At 46.0% G+C, this 19,634-nt stretch overlaps 1 protein-coding gene across 5 annotated transcripts in view; it reads right to left on the reverse strand.

Annotated features, from left to right (window-relative positions):
* Positions 1–19,634, reverse strand: part of Rdl (Resistant to dieldrin) — a 354,036-nt gene that overhangs the window by 24,508 nt on the left and 309,894 nt on the right. For 3 of the 5 annotated variants that reach the window (XM_077702176.1, XM_077702174.1, XM_077702172.1), the window contains exon 6: positions 8,178–8,315. In XM_077702176.1, coding sequence (XP_077558302.1) covers positions 8,178–8,315 — 138 coding nt within the window. Of the gene's footprint in view, positions 1–5,570; positions 6,035–8,177; positions 8,316–19,634 lie in introns of all 5 variants that reach the window. The other 2 variants (XM_077702173.1, XM_077702175.1) reach the window with 1 other exon arrangement.

Here is a 19,634-nt window from a genome sequence, read left to right on the forward strand (position 1 = left end):
CATCAAGGTCTCAACTTCCACCTCAATTTGATATGTATTAGCGGTTAGTCGGGGTTACCCAGTTTTTTATTTCTTTTTCTACGTCCGAGATTCGTAAAACCTTCTTTATTATAGAGGATTGGAGCGCCTCACCTCTGCCGGCTGATTCAGGATTAATCCTTTAACGACTCTCCCATTTGACTTTGTTGTCCGGCGCTATAAGAGACGATCCGCTACGTTGGCGATTAAGTCGAAGCTGCAGGGCGTGGTTAACAGCCTTGTCTATGTGCAGTAGAACTTGTATCATTACGAAAATTTAGAGACGACGTGTGTTCAGAGGTCTGTCTTCGGCTGTATGATTGCGCTCTTGCGAGATGGTTATTTTAAATACGATGTTCCTATACAAGTTTCTCTGTGCACAGAACCGTGAACCAACTGCAGCGTTGTTGTAATGTACAGACCGATCTTGCAAAGCCACTATATTTTAAGAGAAAAAGTTACGTAATGGGCCAAAACTATGATTTATAATAGTTCGACCCAGCACCACAATTTGCGCTCTAAAGAGCGCAAACTATGGTGCTGGTTTTAAAATGTTTGAAAAGACTAAGAACACTGCACTGTGCGCAGAGCAGTTGACACAAAGAAACTGCTGCCGTCCTTGGCCTACGTTGTTTTTGTTTAGGTGTTTTATGTTCGCGGTAGATGCGAGAAAGATACGCAACAGGGTCCATGACTTCCAACTGTTAGCGCGCAGAAAGAAAGAGGTTACCATTTCGCTATCACCAGGCCGAATTCGTAAAAGCGGGCTACGAAAGGCGATGTCTAGGATTACACGGTTAGGGAGGGTTAAAGACGCCGCAAGTTTCCTGAACTAACTACGAATTCGCATGGTATCGTGTTGTAATTGCGATGCTAGTTTACAGATTAAGGTAAATAAAAAAAGTAAGGGAAAGGACATGACCGCGTGACGTTTCACAGAAAACGTGGCGAGGTTTGACAGCGAATTACCACAGAGGCGCACGTGGTTTAAGAGCGCCAATCTTGATACTTTTCATCATGCATGACTTTTTAGTTGTCTCAGGTTTGCAAAAACGAATTTCGGGATAAGTTGAAAACAGACCCAATATCTCAAATATGGGAAACATTATCCGACAAAACTGCATGCCGGGTATAAACAAAGGTGTACTAGAGGGTATCTAGAGAGTGTCGCGTTCAGCAACTTTAACATGGAGTGACTAGCGAGGGAAGGGTAATATAAATTAACGGTTAAAATACACAAACAACTGCAAACAGCATGCAAAGAATTAACCCAAAAATGTCAGGTAGGGAAACTAGATAAGCAGTCAACCACATTGCTTTACAATCCATGGAAAGAGGTATCTTAGGAAACTTCCTCTTTGTGTGCTGCTGTTTGTGTGCAAGGAAGAGGTTACCTTATTTCAAAGAAACCCTTCCAAAAATGAAGAAACATTGAAACTCAATCGGAGTTTCCGAAGTCCCGCAATTTTTTTGTCCGAATTTACATCGTGGCCACAGTAGATGACATGAGGAAAAGGTTTGTGTCATTTACGTTGAAAGTGGGGAGACTTCATACAAGAATTTTGAAGCTGTAAAAACAATTTCAAGGTAAAACAAGCTGCTATATCTGAAAACTGGTTCGGGTGTTGAAACAAATTATCCTCCAAAATGATGGGACATTGAAAACTTGACGTTATTAAATAAGTCCTCTTTTTCTGTCCTAATCGGCATGATGCGATGGTTTATTTGAAATGCTCTCGAAAAATAACTGACTTGAATTTGGGGGAAGTAATGTAGCAAAAAACAAATTTAAGCCTAGTTTTACGTAAAAGCTGAATCTACGATGAATCAAAGTCAATTTGTAAATTTACTGGGCGTCAAAAAAGCACGGTCACGTAGTTGCAATGGTTGCCACATAAAATACAATTATTTAGGCGTTTTGTTTTGTTCGAGAACAAAATAACATCCTGGCATTTCTTTTATTTGGTGTGATAGAATAAACACTGACCTCACTGGCGCTTTTTCGCATGAGATGAAAATTTAAAGGGCATATCATATGCACCCAAAAAAACTTTAATCAGAGAGCTTAGGATCCGTTGAGGACATCAAATATTCCTTTTCGAGCATTCGCTGGACGGGTGTTCTGCATTCCAAATTATTTATTATGTCTGTACCTGTGAATTAGCAATAACAATACCAAACACAAAATGCGGGTAGAAACTTTCTCAGGAAGCATATTTGAGCTTAAACAGTACGTTACTCACGTAAATTTTAGAACGTGTACTCTGTGTTTACCAAAATACGTCGAGTAACTGCCGATATAGAAAAATCTTTAAGAAGCAAAGAAGTAAAGATCTCCTGAAGTTTCAGAAAGCCTGCGAAGAAAAGGCGAATACCTACAAACTTCCACTTTGGTTTTGTGACCATGTCAAATGTATATTGAAGTAATTTAACCACGTATTGGGCAGCATGAGATACTTTTGTGACGGTAGAGCGTGACCCCCGTCATTTTCAGTTATTTACTTCTCGAAGCAGTTGCTGGTAATATACATAGAAAAAGGCGACATTGCACTAGAACTACATTGCTTTGCCATCGGAGAAATTTTCGCCCATAAAACATAGGCCAGGAACCACATGTAGACGGTAATGGCAGTATGACATGAAACGATGTAGAAATTAATTGGGCCAGTGTAATTTCTAACCATTTAACAACAGTGTAGCAAACTACTGACGTTACAATGCTAACTTTAAAAAAAAACAATATATACACAATTTTAATGCAACAAAACAATTATAAAAGAAATGCGCCAAGATCTAACAAATGGGAGAGAGTGGGTAGCTGGCTTGCGAATACTACAAATGGTAATGAGCAGTGGGGACTAAACCCTCAACTCACTAGAGTTCTCAGATCATTATCGCATTGTGAGCGTTCTTCCGCTCGTGCCTCTGACAATGACTCTGACAACAATGAGTCTCTGAGCAACAGCAAGATCGTGGTTATTTGCGGGCGTGACTAGCAACTTCATGGTAGTATTTTTCTGATGTGCAGTCGGGCCCGGTAATAACTACAACGCCACTTAGTACTTGCAGTAGCTGCAAACAGCTTTGTAATTACAGAAAAAAAGCTTTGTAGCTAAAACCTCGCAAAGGAAATTTGAACATGAAACCTTGTCCCAAAAAGTAATGCTGACGCCTAAGTCATGGAGTTATCCTCGGAGCTGCATTGAGCCGTTTGAGCCCATTGAACCGTTGTACAAGAAGCGTTGTAGATCCTACGGACCACGACAGGACACTTCCGCGGAGCATAGTGAAGCAATATTCAAAGGGTGGAACGCGCCTGTAATTCATCTAGAAGCTTGCTGCCCCCGCTGTCGCAGCCATTCACTGTTAAAGGGCCGTGCGCCCAATAGTGCGGGTGTGAGGTGAAGTAAGGCAACTTCCTTGAAATCATAGCGACGCTCCTGCATAATAAGGTGGTCTGTCTGTCGAAGCGAACGACGCACTGCCTGATTGCCTGCTCTGTTTCCTCGGCGTTTGTACTTTACCTTTCAACTGAAGACAGCAGCCAGCAACTCTGGGCCCCGGAAGTTGAAAGAAGCTCATGCAGAAGGTTTTCACACCAAGCATAGCGCCAAACCTTGTTCACGTTGGCGCCGTTGCTCCGCGCTGGGGTGCGGCGGCTGTGGTGTCAGTTGAGCGTGCAACTGCAGTCCGCCAGTCAGCTTAAAAGATAGCGCAAGCCTGAGGAACAGTAGGAGGATGTTCCAGAGGTAGAGAGATGTGGGTATAAATGGGTGGGACTAGATCGAAGTACAGAAAAGGGGGCACAGATGGAGGACAAACCGGAGGAGCATCGAAGCGGCAGAGGCGCGTCCATAGCAAGGCACGCGTGGACAGGCCGTGAGGAAGATAGGAGGCGCGCGGTTGTACTTACGACCACCTTGGCAACCGGCAGTTCCGGACTGACCATCGCCGGCTCGGGGTGCTCCAGCGGAGGCGGCGCGCTCCGGGAGGCGTGCTCTTGCGCCAGCTTGGCCAGCTGCTGCTTGGCCGTCTTCTTCATGGTGATTCTCTTGCCCAGATATCCTACCGTGGCGTATTCCAGGAGGGCGGCGAACACCATCACAAAGCACGTTCCGAGGTAGACGTCGATACTCTTGACGTACGATATTTTGGGCAGTGCAGCGTTCGTGCTCGACATTAGCGTGGTCATGGTGAGCACAGTGGTGACGCCTAGTGCCACGCGGGCGGGGCTAGCGTTACGGTGGAGCCAAAAGGACACCCAAGAGGTAACGACGATCAGTCCCGCCGGGATGTACATCTGGATCAGGTAATAGCCCATGGAACGCACGAACCGTATCTCACATACCAAGCGGGAGTAGTTCCCTAGGAAGTGGAAAAAGCAGGCGTCCAAGGGTGAACCACTCTGAGCCTTTGGGCGGGTGCAGGCCGCCGTGCGGTGCCGCACGCGCACCACCCGCCCGGTCGGGGGAATCAGCTACGCGCTGTGGCGCACCAGCTCAGCCTTCTCGCTTCAGAGAGCTCAGTTCAGTAGGATGCGTCAACTGCATAACACGCCATCTTTCTTTCATGATGCTCTTCAATGACGCAAGTTTCGATTATTGAAGAGGTAAGTAAGCACGGATTAAAGTGGTCTCGCCTCGCATTTGTTCAATCATTGCGATTATTCACGTGAAGGGTTGTTTTACCGAAAGCTTTACCTGGCAATGAGCGAAACGATGGTATCAACGAAAAAGTAGTTTGTGTCGTGAGAAAGTCGACCGCTGAGTGCAAACGTTAATGGAAGGCCTCCGATAGTGGTCAGCAAAGTAATTTTCTTATTTTTGCCGTAAATGGACATTCAGTTTCTGTGGGAAGCTACAATTCGATACAGGCAAAGCTGTGCAGTCTAGGCTCATGCAAGGCAGGTGCCTGAAGCCATAGCCAGTGCATTGTGCGGCGCGAATTGTATACCCAGTAGATGGCCATAATTCCTTCGGCTCAATCGTCTCTACGACACCGGACGCCCCTAAACAGTGCTATCAACTTCATCTCGATTCCGCCGCCTCTGTACATATTTTTTGCTCTAGATAAGTTGACGTACGTGAAGCCAGGTAATTGCCCACAGACACGACAATTGACGTCGCGCACCAGTAAAACACGATTACCAAAGTGAAGATGCTGACGCACAAACATCCAACACCTATACGCCGTTCCCGGAACAACATTCCTCACTTACTGTGACCGTGCGTCTCCGGACCAGGGCAGGTCGACTCAGGAGTGTAAAGACGAGCAGCGTAGGAATCGCTCTGACGTAGAGCCGACTTACCGTTTAGTTATTTCTTTTCATGGGTGCAGGGTGACTTAGCCGTGACCCCAGTGGCTTCCCACCGGTGGCCCCGGGTCAGCCCTGGTGCAAGACCGGCAGCGTGAACGAACAACAACCACACAGCACGACACAACATCGGGAGGGTGGACGGACGGGATTTTGAAGTAAAGGAGACGAAAGAGAGTAGAAAGTAGGCTGCCACATCGGGACGTCTTTGCGGAGGGGGGACGAGGAGTGTACTTACGACCGTCTTGACCATGGGCACCTCGGGACTGGCTAGCAAGGCCTCGGAGCCGGCCTCGCCCCCTCCGGAGGCGGCGTTAGCTCGCTTCTGCCTGTGCTCTTCGGCCAGCTTAGCCAACTGTTGACAGCGGGCTTTCCTCATGGCGATTCTCTTGCCAAGATATCCTACCGCGGCGTACTCCAGGAGCGAAGCGAACACCATTACGAAACAAGTCCCCAGGTAGATGTCGATACTCTTCACGTACGATATTTTAGGCAGGGCTGCGTTGGTGCTGGACATGAGTGTGGTCATGGTGAGCACTGTGGTCACGCCCAGGGACACGCGAGCTGGTGTCGCGTTACGGTGGAGCCAAAAGGACACCCACGAAATAACCACGATCAAACTGGCGGGGATGTAGATCTGGATCAGGTAATAACCCATGGAACGGACGAACCGTATTTCGCAAACCAGCCGGGAGTAGTTTCCTACACACAGCGGGGAGGAAGGAGCGGGCGGGGGAAAGGGGGAAACCATGTTTTACTGGTCGTCGGCATGCACGCCTCTCCCCCCCGCCCCAAGAGCGCGCTCGCCACGGCGCGCGTTGCAAACGGCGGCACTGTCCTTTCCCTCGCTTTTTTTTCTCTCTCTCTCTCTCTCTCGCTGCGATTGAGCCGAAAGAATGTCGCGGCATTTTGGCTTTTTACACACCAGAACGCTTCAGGGCAGATGGCGAAGCAAGGCTTGGCAAGCACATGAGCCAGCCATGTCGGCCATGCTCTCGTCAAGCAGCTGTGGCCACTTCAAACGTACTCTCGCAGTCGCGGAGGCGATTAGTTTCGCGTCTGCGGCAGCTGTTGTGAGAGAACAGATTGATTTCTGTGCCGTGACTTGTAAACTGCACGACCCGCCAGTCACAGTGGCCAGAAAATTGTTAGGAACAAAGATCGGAAGTACCCAGGACAAGTCTGTTGCCCAGCAGGTGAATTTTTTTGCAAAGTGACAATTACGAGGGAAAGGGTTGCGTCAAAGTAGTGATCTTGGTCAGGTTTGGAAGTCAAACTAGGAGTTAAGCCCGCTGCTGGGAGAGAGCATGCGACGACTGGTCGATATGACTTCGTGTCGCAGAACAGGACAGCTACACGGCTCACGGCACAGTGCACAAGCCGAAGCGGATTGCTTGGCACACAAGCTATTAACTAAAGCAGTGTGCTGCGTGGAGGAACTGTAGGTGCCCGTTTTGTGACACGGCCAAAAGATGAATTGTCTACTTTCGCAAACGCACAACAGATTCAATTTTGATGTGATTAAGTGTTGCTACAGTTACTCGTAACTGATCTTTTGCTGACAAACCGTTTATACTGTTTGCTACAAAGAAGGCTAAAATTAGTCGTGCCCGACACTGCTGTGAAATGCTTTCGTACATCTTTTATACAATCCTAGTTTTGTCAGTTCAAGCAACATCAACCTAGGACATAAAAAATAAAGTGAACGAGAAGCTGAACGCATGCACATTCAAGTGATGAGGCTCGCACACGCATCCAGCACATCGCTTATCCCTGGCTTCAGGCTGAAAGCGAACGATGGTTTCAGCAGATTGGGATTAACGGGAACAACTAGACAGTTCGCGAATTCATCAAGATAATCTCTATAGTGAATTATTCATTTTTGAGTTTGGAATCATCGAACAATAGCTTGTTTATTTCTTCGCTTGTAAGCATAATACCAACATTTGAAATTCTCAAGTACCTTTTTTATGTAATGCTCAGTATAATAAAAATTTATTCTATCCTTAGTACTGAAAATAATTTCCCGCTTTGCAATTTCCCCGGCGAATAAGGAGCTTAGTAAAAGTATTCTCCCATTTATTTTCGGTGAACATAGTAATGACCGCGATACGCTTCTGCAAAATAAACATAAAACTGCCCGTCTGTCCGTACTGAAGCTTACTTTTCGAAGCTGAAATACGAACAGAAAAAAAAAACACAGCGCTGCTGAATTCGCTAAGCTGATTCCGTAAATTACTGCCGGAGGGCAGCTGCTTTAAGCCGCTTCAAAGCTCGCCGCTCGAGTAAGGCACAAAACAAACCTTAGGCTACTAACGAGCGGTGCATTCAGGGCTGAATCTCTCTCCCGCCGGTGGATTGATTGCTTGAAGAGCTGGGGAACGTCGATCGAAAAGGCCGGCTGGAATTGAGCTGGGCTCCAAGCGACCTTTCCAGTCCGGCCGGCCGGCCATAAACAGCGCCGAGACGCTACGAGGCTGAAGCGGCGCATAGGAGCGGCTACTTCACGACGGCGAGGGAGAGGCTGACCGGAGCAGCTCGTCAGGTCTAGGCGCCCTGGACTGGCCTCGGGCTTATAAGCGGGGAATGTGCCTGGACAAATGAGTGCGTGGATCGATGCACGTGGGAAGGCAAGCGCTGGGTGCGTGTGCGAGCGATGCCTCGTCGGCCTCGAGGCGAGGCCTAATGCCACCGCCGGTGGCGCGGGAAGGAATGAGTGGAAAATGAGGTGGCGGGAAGGGGGGTCTCTACGTGGGCTGGTGCCAATTGCGGAAGTGCGTGCTCTAGGGGCATTGGCGGTGCGCCGCCACGGGAGGGAGTGCGGGCTGTGATTGGGGAGACTTGCCTGTCGTGAGGGCAACCTCTTTGGCTTTTTGGACGTGACCGAGGACCTTGAACTGCGGCAACTCTACCTCCTTGGCGATTCGGACGGACGTGTCACCGTCCGACCACCGGTAGCGGATATCTTTCATGGTGTAACCAACTGCGAGAGAAAAGAGGAGGGAGCCAAGGTCACGGAGGCGCGCTCGTGGGCAGGCGCGCTTAGATTGACTTTGAACGGACGTGGCTGAACGAATTGCGCGCCAGCCACGCTGCACGGCACAGCAAGCGTACTAACAGCAAAATATGCGCAGAAAAATTATTCCCGAGTAAACGGTTCCTTGGAAAGCGTTGGTACAAACAGGAAAATGACAACAGCCTCGACGCGTGCATTTATGCGTGAACGCACACAATACCGGAGCCTTAGTTCACCCATTAATGGGGAACCAAATCACGTCCCATTTTCTCGCTCCTACAATAACTTTTCTCTCTGCAATGGAGAGTATTACTCGAACCATGTGGATAATTTTTAACCTATAGGCGGTATTTCAATTTCTTCGCTTGGCAACACTGAAAACGGCCACAGACATGGCCGATGCGCCACGGACACGGCGCGGCTTGGGCCACTGCGGCCGCACGCCGAAGAAAAAAAAAACACCGGCGTGCGTCATCTGCTCCGTTCCAATCCGATTCTAAACGGTGGCGTCAACAGAGATTTTATTAATCCCACTCACATTGAACTCGAGGCAATACTTTGCGTTCGGTGTGGGTGCAAACAATGACTGAACGCAAACACATGACTGAAACACAGTCACGTGTTTCACAGTCGTGCTTAGCATGGACAAGTACCGCCATCCTGCGGAGCCCGACGTAACGAGTGACGGCGCACTCGCATGGTTGCATGGAGGAGAAGAGGGGTGCCTGATCTGCGGGCGGTGCGCACAACGTCGCCTAGCAACAGACGCTTGGCCACAGATATGGCGGCGCACACTTGGTTGCCTGCATGAGTTCCACGCCATTGAATACCGGCTATAGAGGCTAAAAATATACTATCTGTAACATTATCAGGCTATTAAAACGTCCTGCAGGATCGATAACATGGGCGAGTACTCCCACCTCAATGTAACCTTTGAAAAGGACTTGATTTGTGCGTTCTCAGATAGCGCTACTAAGGGTGACTAGAAAGAAGGGGACGACGTGATCAGCCTATAAACGTACGTGCGGAGATATTTTCATTTGGACCCATGCATACTACAGATCCCATGACAAAATAAAAAAAAAGACGGTTGAATGACTAGAAAACACCTCGCTGCTGTGTTTTTAATACAGTTTTTCATGCTGCATCCTACTTCAGATATTGTTCTTAGCCACATTTCTACTGAACTGTACCCACATATAAATACACGAAGCACAAAAAGGGAAATGTACACAAGATGGGCGCAGATTTCAAAGCAATCGCTTCATTACAAGTAGCAGAATAAATACCTCACGCTCACATGTAAACCCACACTGACAACACGCGTGACAGCAGAAAGGGAAGGTCGCAAATGAAAACCTCGAAGGCATGGTTCGGTGGGGTGAGCCCTCGCTACATCTGTACTGCTCCGGTCATTAAAGCGGCATGCAGACAAAATGCAAGTTTGGTTATTTCGAAAGATCGCCTCGTTAGAATAACGCTGACACCACAGTTAACACAAAATTCACTCAAATTAGCTATATATTTACAAAAGAAATAGAATGGTCACGCGACCCACTAGCTTATATCCCGCACTAGAAGCTATGAAGTATTATGGACAGCTGTACGATTCTCTAGGTTTATAAGCTTAGAGAATGAGCTATTTTCGCTTAAGTGTAATGTATATTTATTTTATAGCTGTAAGAATGGTAGGGTAAGCAAGGGAAGTTACGAACGTACACCTAAACATAGAAGCACCAGTGCGTACTGCTGGTGGTACTGCGTGCATTATGCTTGTTATCGCTACAGAGCAGTCCGGCGCTTCGGGGTTGTCTCACAAGACACTCAATTGCCGACCAGCGTAAGCGAGATTGTCTTACGTGATCCTGTTTGTCGAGCATACCCCATTTTCACGAAACGATTACTTCCAACCGTAACAAAAACGCAGCAGGTTCAAATACGGTCAGAGAGAAAGCGAGGGCGGACAGCGGTCCTACGCAGTATGGTAGCGCCATCCAGGAGGACTGATGGTAAACAAGGCGTTCCGCAATCCATTGCCGACGAAGCAGCGTGCTAACGTTCGCTTGAACACCGGTCCTGGTTGTCATCGCAGACCATATGTCGGCAAAACAGAAAGAACTCACTCAAACTCAATCACAATTTTTTTTCATTCACGCTGTACTCAATCAAACTCAGACTCAAAAAGCTCGTCTGTTCACAAAATCACTCGTACTCACTCATCAAATACTCATTTGTAATCGTACTCACTTGTACTCAAACTCGTTTGTCCTCACGAGAATTCGTACTCAATCTGTACTCATGAGTACTCACTCTGTACTCATGAGTACTCAATCTGTATTCATGGGTACTCAATGAGTACTACTGCTCATGAGTACTACTCATGAGTACTACTCATTCTGCACTCATGAGTACTCAATCTGTGCTCATGAGTACTCAATTTGTATTACTCACGAATAATCAACTTATCTGCACTGTTAGCTAGGTCGTAGCTCGAATGAAAGACTAAGTAGAAAAAATAAATTGTTTAATTGATTAGAAAAACACAGGTTACATATAAATCAGGACAGAGGAAGAAAACGTCTGACGCGGTGTACTGTCGTTGGGCGACTTACCACGCGAAGGCAAGTACATGTGAGAAAGCGAAACGGAACGTAAGCACTCGCGTTGCGTCTGGCGTCTCCTGTTGTTCTCAGGCCGGGTCGGGCTCAAGGGAGCTCGGGGCTTGTCGGTGCGGCTGTGGCCGTAAACTGCGTTTTTCTGCGTGTCTTCGGGTGGCAGCTTTTGTCGTCCGTTTTCTTGCTTGCACTACTGTACTCAGGAGTGCATATACTCAAAAGTGCAAGCACTCGCAGAAACAGTATTCATGAGTATTGGGCTGATGAGTGCTGTGTACTCATGAATACTGTATACTCATGAGTACTGTGTACTCATGAGCATTGTGTACTCATGAGTACTGTGTACTCATGAGTACTCATACTCATGAATATTGTACTCCTGAGTACTCATACTCATGAGTAGTGTACTGATGAGTACTGTACTCACGTGTAGAGGACTTACCACTGTACTCACTCGTCATCGTACTCACTGTTTTTTTCTGAGTGTGTGATCACTCATCATCGTACTCACTCGGGAGTTTGAGTACAAATGAGTACAAATGAGTGTACTCACGAGTGAGTACGCCGACCTATGTCGCAGACGACACGAACCACAGGATTTGGCGGGAGAATTCAAATTTTAACTTGACTTGGTTAATTCATCAACGAATAAAGCACTGTTTGCTGCCGGACAAGCGCTGGGGGCACTATAAAACACCAAGTCTTTCGCCACTTGGCAGCGGCGACGAGCGTCCTTCGGCTGCAACTTAGCCCTGTCTGCGTTTTGCTGCAGGTTGCCTTTCCCGCAATCAGCTTCCAAGGTCCGGCCACGAGCCTAGCTGACCCAGCCTGCCACTACGAGCATCGTTTCGCACCGCGCGGTATCAAAAACGTTGCTAGCGGCGGCGTCGGCTATCTGCAGCGTCACTGTGACGTCAACTGGCCCGGCTACAAAAGGAGCTACAGTGTGCGACTGGTTCCACTTGGCATCGGCGAAGAGCGTCTTTCGGCTGCAACTTAGCCCTGTCGGCGTTTTGCTGCAGGTTGGTACAAAGTGGACATTGTTGAATCCAATACCCTTGTCGCTACTGCCGAGTTGCTGCCGTGTCGTTCATGGCTTGATTTGTTACCGTTTTAGCCATGTCGAAGGAGTTGGCAAAGCTGAAGGAGGACTTGGATAATGATTTTCTAAAACTTAAAGAGGACCTAAGGTAAGAAATGAAAACCGCTAGAGGATTTTTCGAGAGGGAAAGGCGTAACGAATTTCGTGAGCTGCGAATTGAATAGAAAGAGGTGATAAAGAGCCTGGAGAATGCGCATGAGACCATAGACGACCTGAAAAAACAACTTGCTACCGAAATTTCGAGGAATGCTCAGCTAAAAATCGAGAGCGAAGGTATTCAAAATAAGTGCCTTACTTTGAAAAACAAGAATGAGGAACTCGAGAAAGACTGGTTCACATGGAACAATATTCTCGCAACGCAACCCTTGAGATTAGGGGTGTTGTCGAAGAAGAGGGTGAGAACGTTGCTGATCTTCTTGCAAGGATAGGTAACGCTATTCACGAACCCATCACGGAGCAAGATATCGATGCATGCCATCGTGTCCCGACGCGCATCCCAGATAAAACGAACATAGTTGTTCAATTCAAATCTCGAGCTAGACGCCACTTAACACTCCGGAAAGCTAGAAAGGCACGCCTGAACAACAAAGACGTTGGATTGCACACGACAGATCTAATATATATAAACGAACACCTTTGTCCTGCTCAAAAGAAACTTCTCGGCATGACCACAAGCGCAGGCATGAGTGCAGTAGGAAATCAGTCTGGACACACAGTGGCAAAATATTCGCTCGCGAAACTGACGACTCTGCTTCCATGCATATCTCGTGTGAACATGACCTATTAAAGATAATCTGAGCTAAGTTAACATCCCGACTGGAAAGAACACAACCAGAATGAATTATCATGAATTTGTCTTGCCGCAAACGGTACCAGCCCCGTCTGCGTCGGCGTACTTCGTTTTACACGTGAATACTCGATCCGCATGTAGTAAGCACGATGATATTATCAATTTACTGGGTCAGTTTCCTTCCAAAGTAACCACACTGATGCTTACAGAAACGTGGTATCAGGACGGTGGTATAGACTTAGTATCCACGGTTACGCAAGCTTCTTTCTAAATCGACGTGACCGAAAAGGGGGGCGGTGTGGCCGTTTTTGTAAATAAAATGCAGAAATATGAAACAGTGATTGATTTTTGCTGTATCTGTCACGATTACGAGATCTTAACCTTGAAAGAGAGCATGAACATTGTCAGTGTTGTTTACCGACCCCGAAGCGGCAATTTTAAGCACTTCATAGACTTCTACGAACAATTTCTTGAGTATGTCCGTGTGAACCGGTTCCGACTTATTTGTGGTGGTGATTATAATATAAACACCTTGGACGATACGCCTAATGCCCGTAATTTTGCTTCAGTGCTCAGTTCTTGTGGTATCACAAATGTAATTTCAACCCCCACTCGCATTACAGTTTCATCAATTTCTGCATTAGACTTTTTTATTACAAACATTGAAACTGTTATCTCGGATGCAGGAACCATTGCCTCTGATATTAGTGATCATTGTCCCATTTTCTTACTGTACACTTCAAAAGGAAGCAAATATGACCATGGCGCCATCACTGTCCAGCACGTGTCTGACGAAGCCGTAGAAGCTTTTAAACATGACATCAATGCATATCACTAGTCCTGTATATTTCAACTAAATGGTGTAAACGAAGCCTATGAAGCATTCCTTGAGAGATTTTCGAATGTATATGCCATGCACTTTGCCTTTAAAACATTCAAGCCATCTAAACGAATAAGGAAGCCATGGGTCACGTCAGTGCATATGAAAATGATAAAGGAAAAATTACACCATCTTCCCGTGAGAACCAGGAGGAGTATGCGATGCATAATAAGGGTTCCGTGTAGATTTCATTGTGTTTTTGTTATGTTGTTAAATTTATCGGAGCAAGAATGGGAACGTAGTGTGAACCCCCATGTAGAGACAGAGAAATGGAACATATCCTGGTTCTCCTGATCGAACATATCCTGGTTCTCGTCTTTATTGCGTGCTCACGCTCCTACCCCGGTGCCCGCCCTCTTCGTCCTCTTCTCTGGTTGAGCTGCAAGGCGCATGGCGCTTCCCGCCACAGCTTTCCCACGGGAAATTCAACATTCTCCTCTAAGGTTTTCAGTTCGTCGTTTCCGTTGACGTTCAGCTTCGTGTGCCTTCGTTGTATCAGTAGCTTCTTGACGTAGTTTGAATGAGTCAAGGACACAAGGGGCGTTCGTAGTACGCGCTCCTGTCTCGGTTTTGTGGCGCAATGGGAAGAACGCCACGTACCACACGTTGCGGCCAGAGAGTCGTGGGATCGAAACCGGACGCCGCTAACTATTTCTTTTTTTTTATAGTGTAGGGGGGAGGTGCGGACGCCGGACGACGGAGGGTCGACTAAGAGATGCTTTGCATATAAAAGAATAAGCTTTACCACGTTTTTCTACGCACGCGTGAAACGCAGGCGCTTAAAGAATTCAAAACTGCACAAAACAAACTTAACTCTGAACTTCGCCGTGCAAATAAAGGTTATTACGAGCAACAATTTTCGCGGATCACGCTGAATCGCGCAGATGCTGTTTGGAAAGTCCTTAACAACGTATTAAGCCACAGAAAATAAAATTTCTTACCAGAACCAATTTTGCATGATAACCAGTGTCTTTCTGGGGCACAACAAGCTAATCATTTCAATAGGTATTTTATTAATATTCCTGTGCCATGTATTGATCTTTCATTCCAAGAAGACCAGATTGAGTGTGCGGAAAGTTTCTTTCTGGCACCAACCGATTAAACAAAAATTTCCAGGACATTCATATCGCTAAACAATAGTAAGTCTCTGGACATCGATAACTTACAAATTACATCAATAAAACATGTCTTAGGATATATCACCCCTGTACTTACACACATATTTAATTTGGCCATGGAGACAGGTGTTTACCCAAAGCGATAAAAAAAATCGAGAGTGTCAGTACTGTTTAAAGGTGGAGATAAAAATGTCGCAGCGAATTATCGGCCGATATAGGCCATACCCATTTTTTTGAAGGGTTTTGAAAAAATATTACATTCGCGGTTTACCAGTTTCCTTAGTAAAACGAGGGCTGTGTCAGAGGCGCAGCATGGGTTTAGAAAGGGACGATCTACTGAATCAGCCTTGCTTACCCTTAAAGAAAACGTTTTAAAATTATAAGAAAAACTCTTTACTCTTGCTTTGTTCGTTGACTTTAGCAAAGCTTTTGATTCTCTTGATCATTCCATTTTAACCAGAAAACTTTCATTGCAAGGCGTTCCTGGTGTACCTCTAGCTTTGACGAACTCATATTTAGACTACAGATATTAGTATGTGCACATTGGCATCGATCTTCGCTATTGTCTATATCAAAAGGTGTTCCCCATGGAAATGTTTTAGGCCCTCTTATGTTCAACATGTATATAAATAGCATAGTAAATATTGATGAAACCCCGAAATTCATTATTTACGTGGACGGCAGTACCATCTTACTTTCAGGTTCCGACAGCAACGATTTAGGGGTAAAATGCAATATTCTGATTTCTGAACTAATCCACTGGTCCTTATGTCATCGCATTAGTATTAACCCAGCAAAAACTAAGGTAATGGTTTTCCGAGGGAGAAATAAAATAGTCACGTTAGACGTCCCTATTACGTGTTCAGGGCAGGCAATTGAAATTGTTGAAAAATGCAAAACCTTAGTTGTAACTTTTTCCTCGACGCTTGCAAGGGATTCTCATGTCGAGAACCTTTGCAAACGACTGTCTTCAGCAGCCGGCGCTTTGTCACGTTGTCGTGCCCTACTTCCAACAAAAATCAAACAACAGATTTATAATGCGTTGTTCGCATCTCATGTAAACTGTTGCAGTTTAATCTGGCTAACTATTACTAAATCAAATATCAATAAGATTTTTCTTTTACAGAAAAAGGCTGTCCGTCACATGGGTAGTCTTGATTATTTGGCCCCTACACTAAAACACTTTCGCACGTATAAGATAGTCATGGCTGAGATTATGTACAATTTCCGTATCTTACGATCATTTTCCAGGTCTTCACCGACGTTCACACAGTTTTGACAGCTTCTTCCTTAATACAACGCAGCAACTATCCTGTTAACAAGCGAAACAGTGATATTTGGCAAATTCCTTGTTTTCGCAGAGTACAAAAAACAAATGCTGCAACATAACCTGCCTTATATATTGAATAACTTTGGAACACTATGCAATCCTTCCTTAAAGGAACTACGGGAAATATTTGTGAAAATGTAGTTTTAATGCTTACAAAGTTTTATTGCTTTTTGCACTTTTCTTTCACTGTTGGGCATGGCTGTGTATTTTGCTTATGCATTTCAATTGCATTTCTTTTCTCATCTGGAGTCGCTTTTTGCTGTTACATTGGCATACATCCTTGTAGCGCTTTTACATTTCTCCTATGTATAACATGCATGCCAATTGTCAATTGCATACGCAGTGCTGATTGGTGTATCGTTCTTTGCTGCCTCGTACTGGCTGTCGGGCCCCCGTCAAGCTGTCCCCACAGCTTATAGCCCAGGCAACCAACCAGTAGTACCTTGTGAATAAAATGAATTTAATTGAATTGATTAAAACAAGCTTTTAATATGTCTGCATGGCCCCCTCAAGAATACAATCTCCTTCTGCGAAACGAATGTTAATTTCTCCAACAGAAAAAGCGGTACATAATTGTATTTATATTGATGGCACACTAATGCGGTTATCTTCTGCTTGCTACATTGTTGCAGCCTCGACAAGTTCACTCGTGTTCTGGTGTTCGCTCCTAGGAATTACAGTTAAACCTGGATGAAATGAGCCTCTATGTAACGAATTCCTGGATTTAACGAAATTCTTTCTATTCCCCTTTGTCACCCCCATTGAAGCCCATGTGTTCGCGACCTCTATGTAACGAAGCTGTGCTGTGGTTAACCCTGATGTAACGAAGTCGTTAAGCTGATGAGTCACTGTTTTCATCCCTTTTACTAAAAAATCGGTAGAAGAATTGCACTAATGTAGAGAATACACAGCATTAATGTATGGAGCCAGTAGCTATGAACATGTCTTATTTTGCTGAAGGCCAAAATTTACCATGGTGATGGTGATGATGATGACGATTTGATGGCGATGAACGGAGAGGCTAGTGTCATCTTCTGGTTAATGTAGCAGCCACTGCTGGTTTTGATTGTGCAGCGTGACGCCACATCCCGTAGCAAGAGCCACAGCACGATTCACTTGTTTTTTTCGCCCGCACCGGGAACTACCGTGCGTTTGCACTTGCACATGTGATTGCGGTGCCGGTTCGAGACGTAAGTTTTGGGGTTATAGACCTGTCTTTCCGAGTGCAGTCGTGCGTCTGTGCTGCTATCTGTGGTACGGGCTCGTCGGTGATGAGTTCTGCTGCCAGAAAACGAGAAGTTTGGCCTTTTCAAGACCAGCTAACAATTTCAATTGCCGTATCCGCCGGTGAGAAAGAAGAGTGTCGACGCCCGGTACAGTATCTCAGCTGGCACCCTCTCAACAAATTTTGAGCGCGGGAAAGAACATTAAGTTCGCCGACACTTTTTTTTTAGCATAAGGCAAAAGTTATACATAAGGTGCAGAAAAGAACATTAAGTTCGCAGGTGCTTTTTTATAGCATACGGCAAGAGTTGTACCTCAGTTACGCTTGTAAATACGGGGGTCAGTGACCTTGCCTCTTTGGAGCGCCATTTAGGGCCGAAGCTCGTGCGAAAGCAACCGATGGAACTCACGCAGTTTTTCCCTGTGAAATGAATCCTTGAGGTGAAAGTGCACCTTCCCAGATGTCTAGCATTTGGTTTTGTTTCTGCTCCATTCACCCGAGCCTTTACCAAAAACCTGGATGTAACGGAAAATTGCGAACTTTCGTCAACTTCATTACATCCAGGTTTAACAATACCGGCGCTTTAACAAATTTTAAAATACTACTGCGGCAGTGTACGTAGTCACGGCAGTGTAGACCAACGTGGCCTTGTGAGGGTCAACGAACGCTTTATGTAATCATATTCCTTTTTTTCTTTAGTTGTGCAACCGTAGATTTGGCGAATTTATTCTTTACGGCAAGTCATAAAGGTCCGGTGTAAAATTTTCCCCGGCGAAGGCGAAAAATAAGTTTGGATTACTGCCGTCCTGGTGCCGAAAACGCGGAAATGTATGTCATATATGTTACTTTTGTCGCTGCCATTACAGGCGTCACTAGGTAGAACTTTATTATACCCGGCCCAAATTTAATATTAAATAGTCATATACTATTCATGCTAATAAAGATAAATTGGCGTAACCTACCAGCAGGCCTGTCGATCGATTTAGATTTCAGGATATTCCAGCAACAAAGCTATAAAATAAGTTAAAGTTCTCGGAAATGCTGTTCATCGCGCCCCTTTCCCGCGTATTTCTATCCCCGTGTGGTTCACTGCCGACATTGCTTCTCTTTCGAACTATTATTTTACTGCCGTCGCGAACTGAACGTAGCTGACGAATTTCGCGCCAAGGTTACAGCTCCCCGGAGCTCTGCAGTGATTTCAGAGGTCCTGACTGATTGGCTCTCCACAACGAATGCTACGCTCATGGATGAATTGTTCACTGTGCACGAGCTAATCACAGCGTTAGCGTCCGTTAACCTACTTTCTTCGCCAGGTGCTGTAACGACACCTCGGCAGTAACGCCCTCCGGCAACTGCTTACCTTCTACAACAAGTCGTGGCAGACAGGCCGCGTGAAAGCAAGCTGGAAAGTCGGTCGCCTAGTAGCGGTCCTCAAACCAGTGAAACCACCGACTGACATCATCTCTTACCACCCTATTGCTCCAGTAAGCTGCATAGGGAAGGTAATGGAGAAAATGATGCTGCAGCGACTCGTCTGGCCGGGACCTTGAGAACCGAGAAGTGTATCCCCCAGAGCTGTCAGGGTTTAGAGAAGGAAGAGGTAGCGTCGACAACGTCATTGCTTTGGTGAGGGATATTTATCGGCAAAAGGCTGCAAAAAATATCACAGTAGCTGTCTTCCTAGACATCAAGGCGGCTTTTGAGAGCGTTGCTCATGAAGCTATTCGAAGGGAAATGACGAGGGCGGATGCACACTCGGCTCTGTGACTACTTGCAGAATAGGCATGTCTATATGACCACCAATGAAGGCGACACAAGGCGGCACGAGATCCCATAGGGCGTCCCTGAGGGCGGAGTTCGAAGTCCTGTCCTGTTTAGCATTTGCTTCATCCGCATCATGAAAGTACTACCCAAAGGTGTCAACATATCTCTCTACGCTGACAATATTTGTGTCTGGGCTTCTGGCAAAAACCGGAGAAATATACGATCTTAACTTCAGAAAGCTCTCTTGCAATGCAAAAGTACCTTAGTACCTGCGGATTGCTAATTTCACCAGAAATGTGTGCCGCAGTTGCCTTTAGGAGGGGGATGTATCACCCTATCCTCTGGTCATAAATAACACAGAAACAGCTTACGTTCATAACCATAAATTTCTTGGAGTAACATTAGATAGAGTACTATCCTTTGTCCACCATATCCGTCACTCCAGAGAACGCCTGTACTCAT

This window comes from Haemaphysalis longicornis, unplaced genomic scaffold (genome assembly GCF_048455015.1).
Source record: "Haemaphysalis longicornis isolate Haplotype H1 unplaced genomic scaffold, Haemaphysalis longicornis Haplotype H1 scaffold_3, whole genome shotgun sequence".
NCBI lineage: Eukaryota > Metazoa > Arthropoda > Arachnida > Ixodida > Ixodidae > Haemaphysalis > Haemaphysalis longicornis.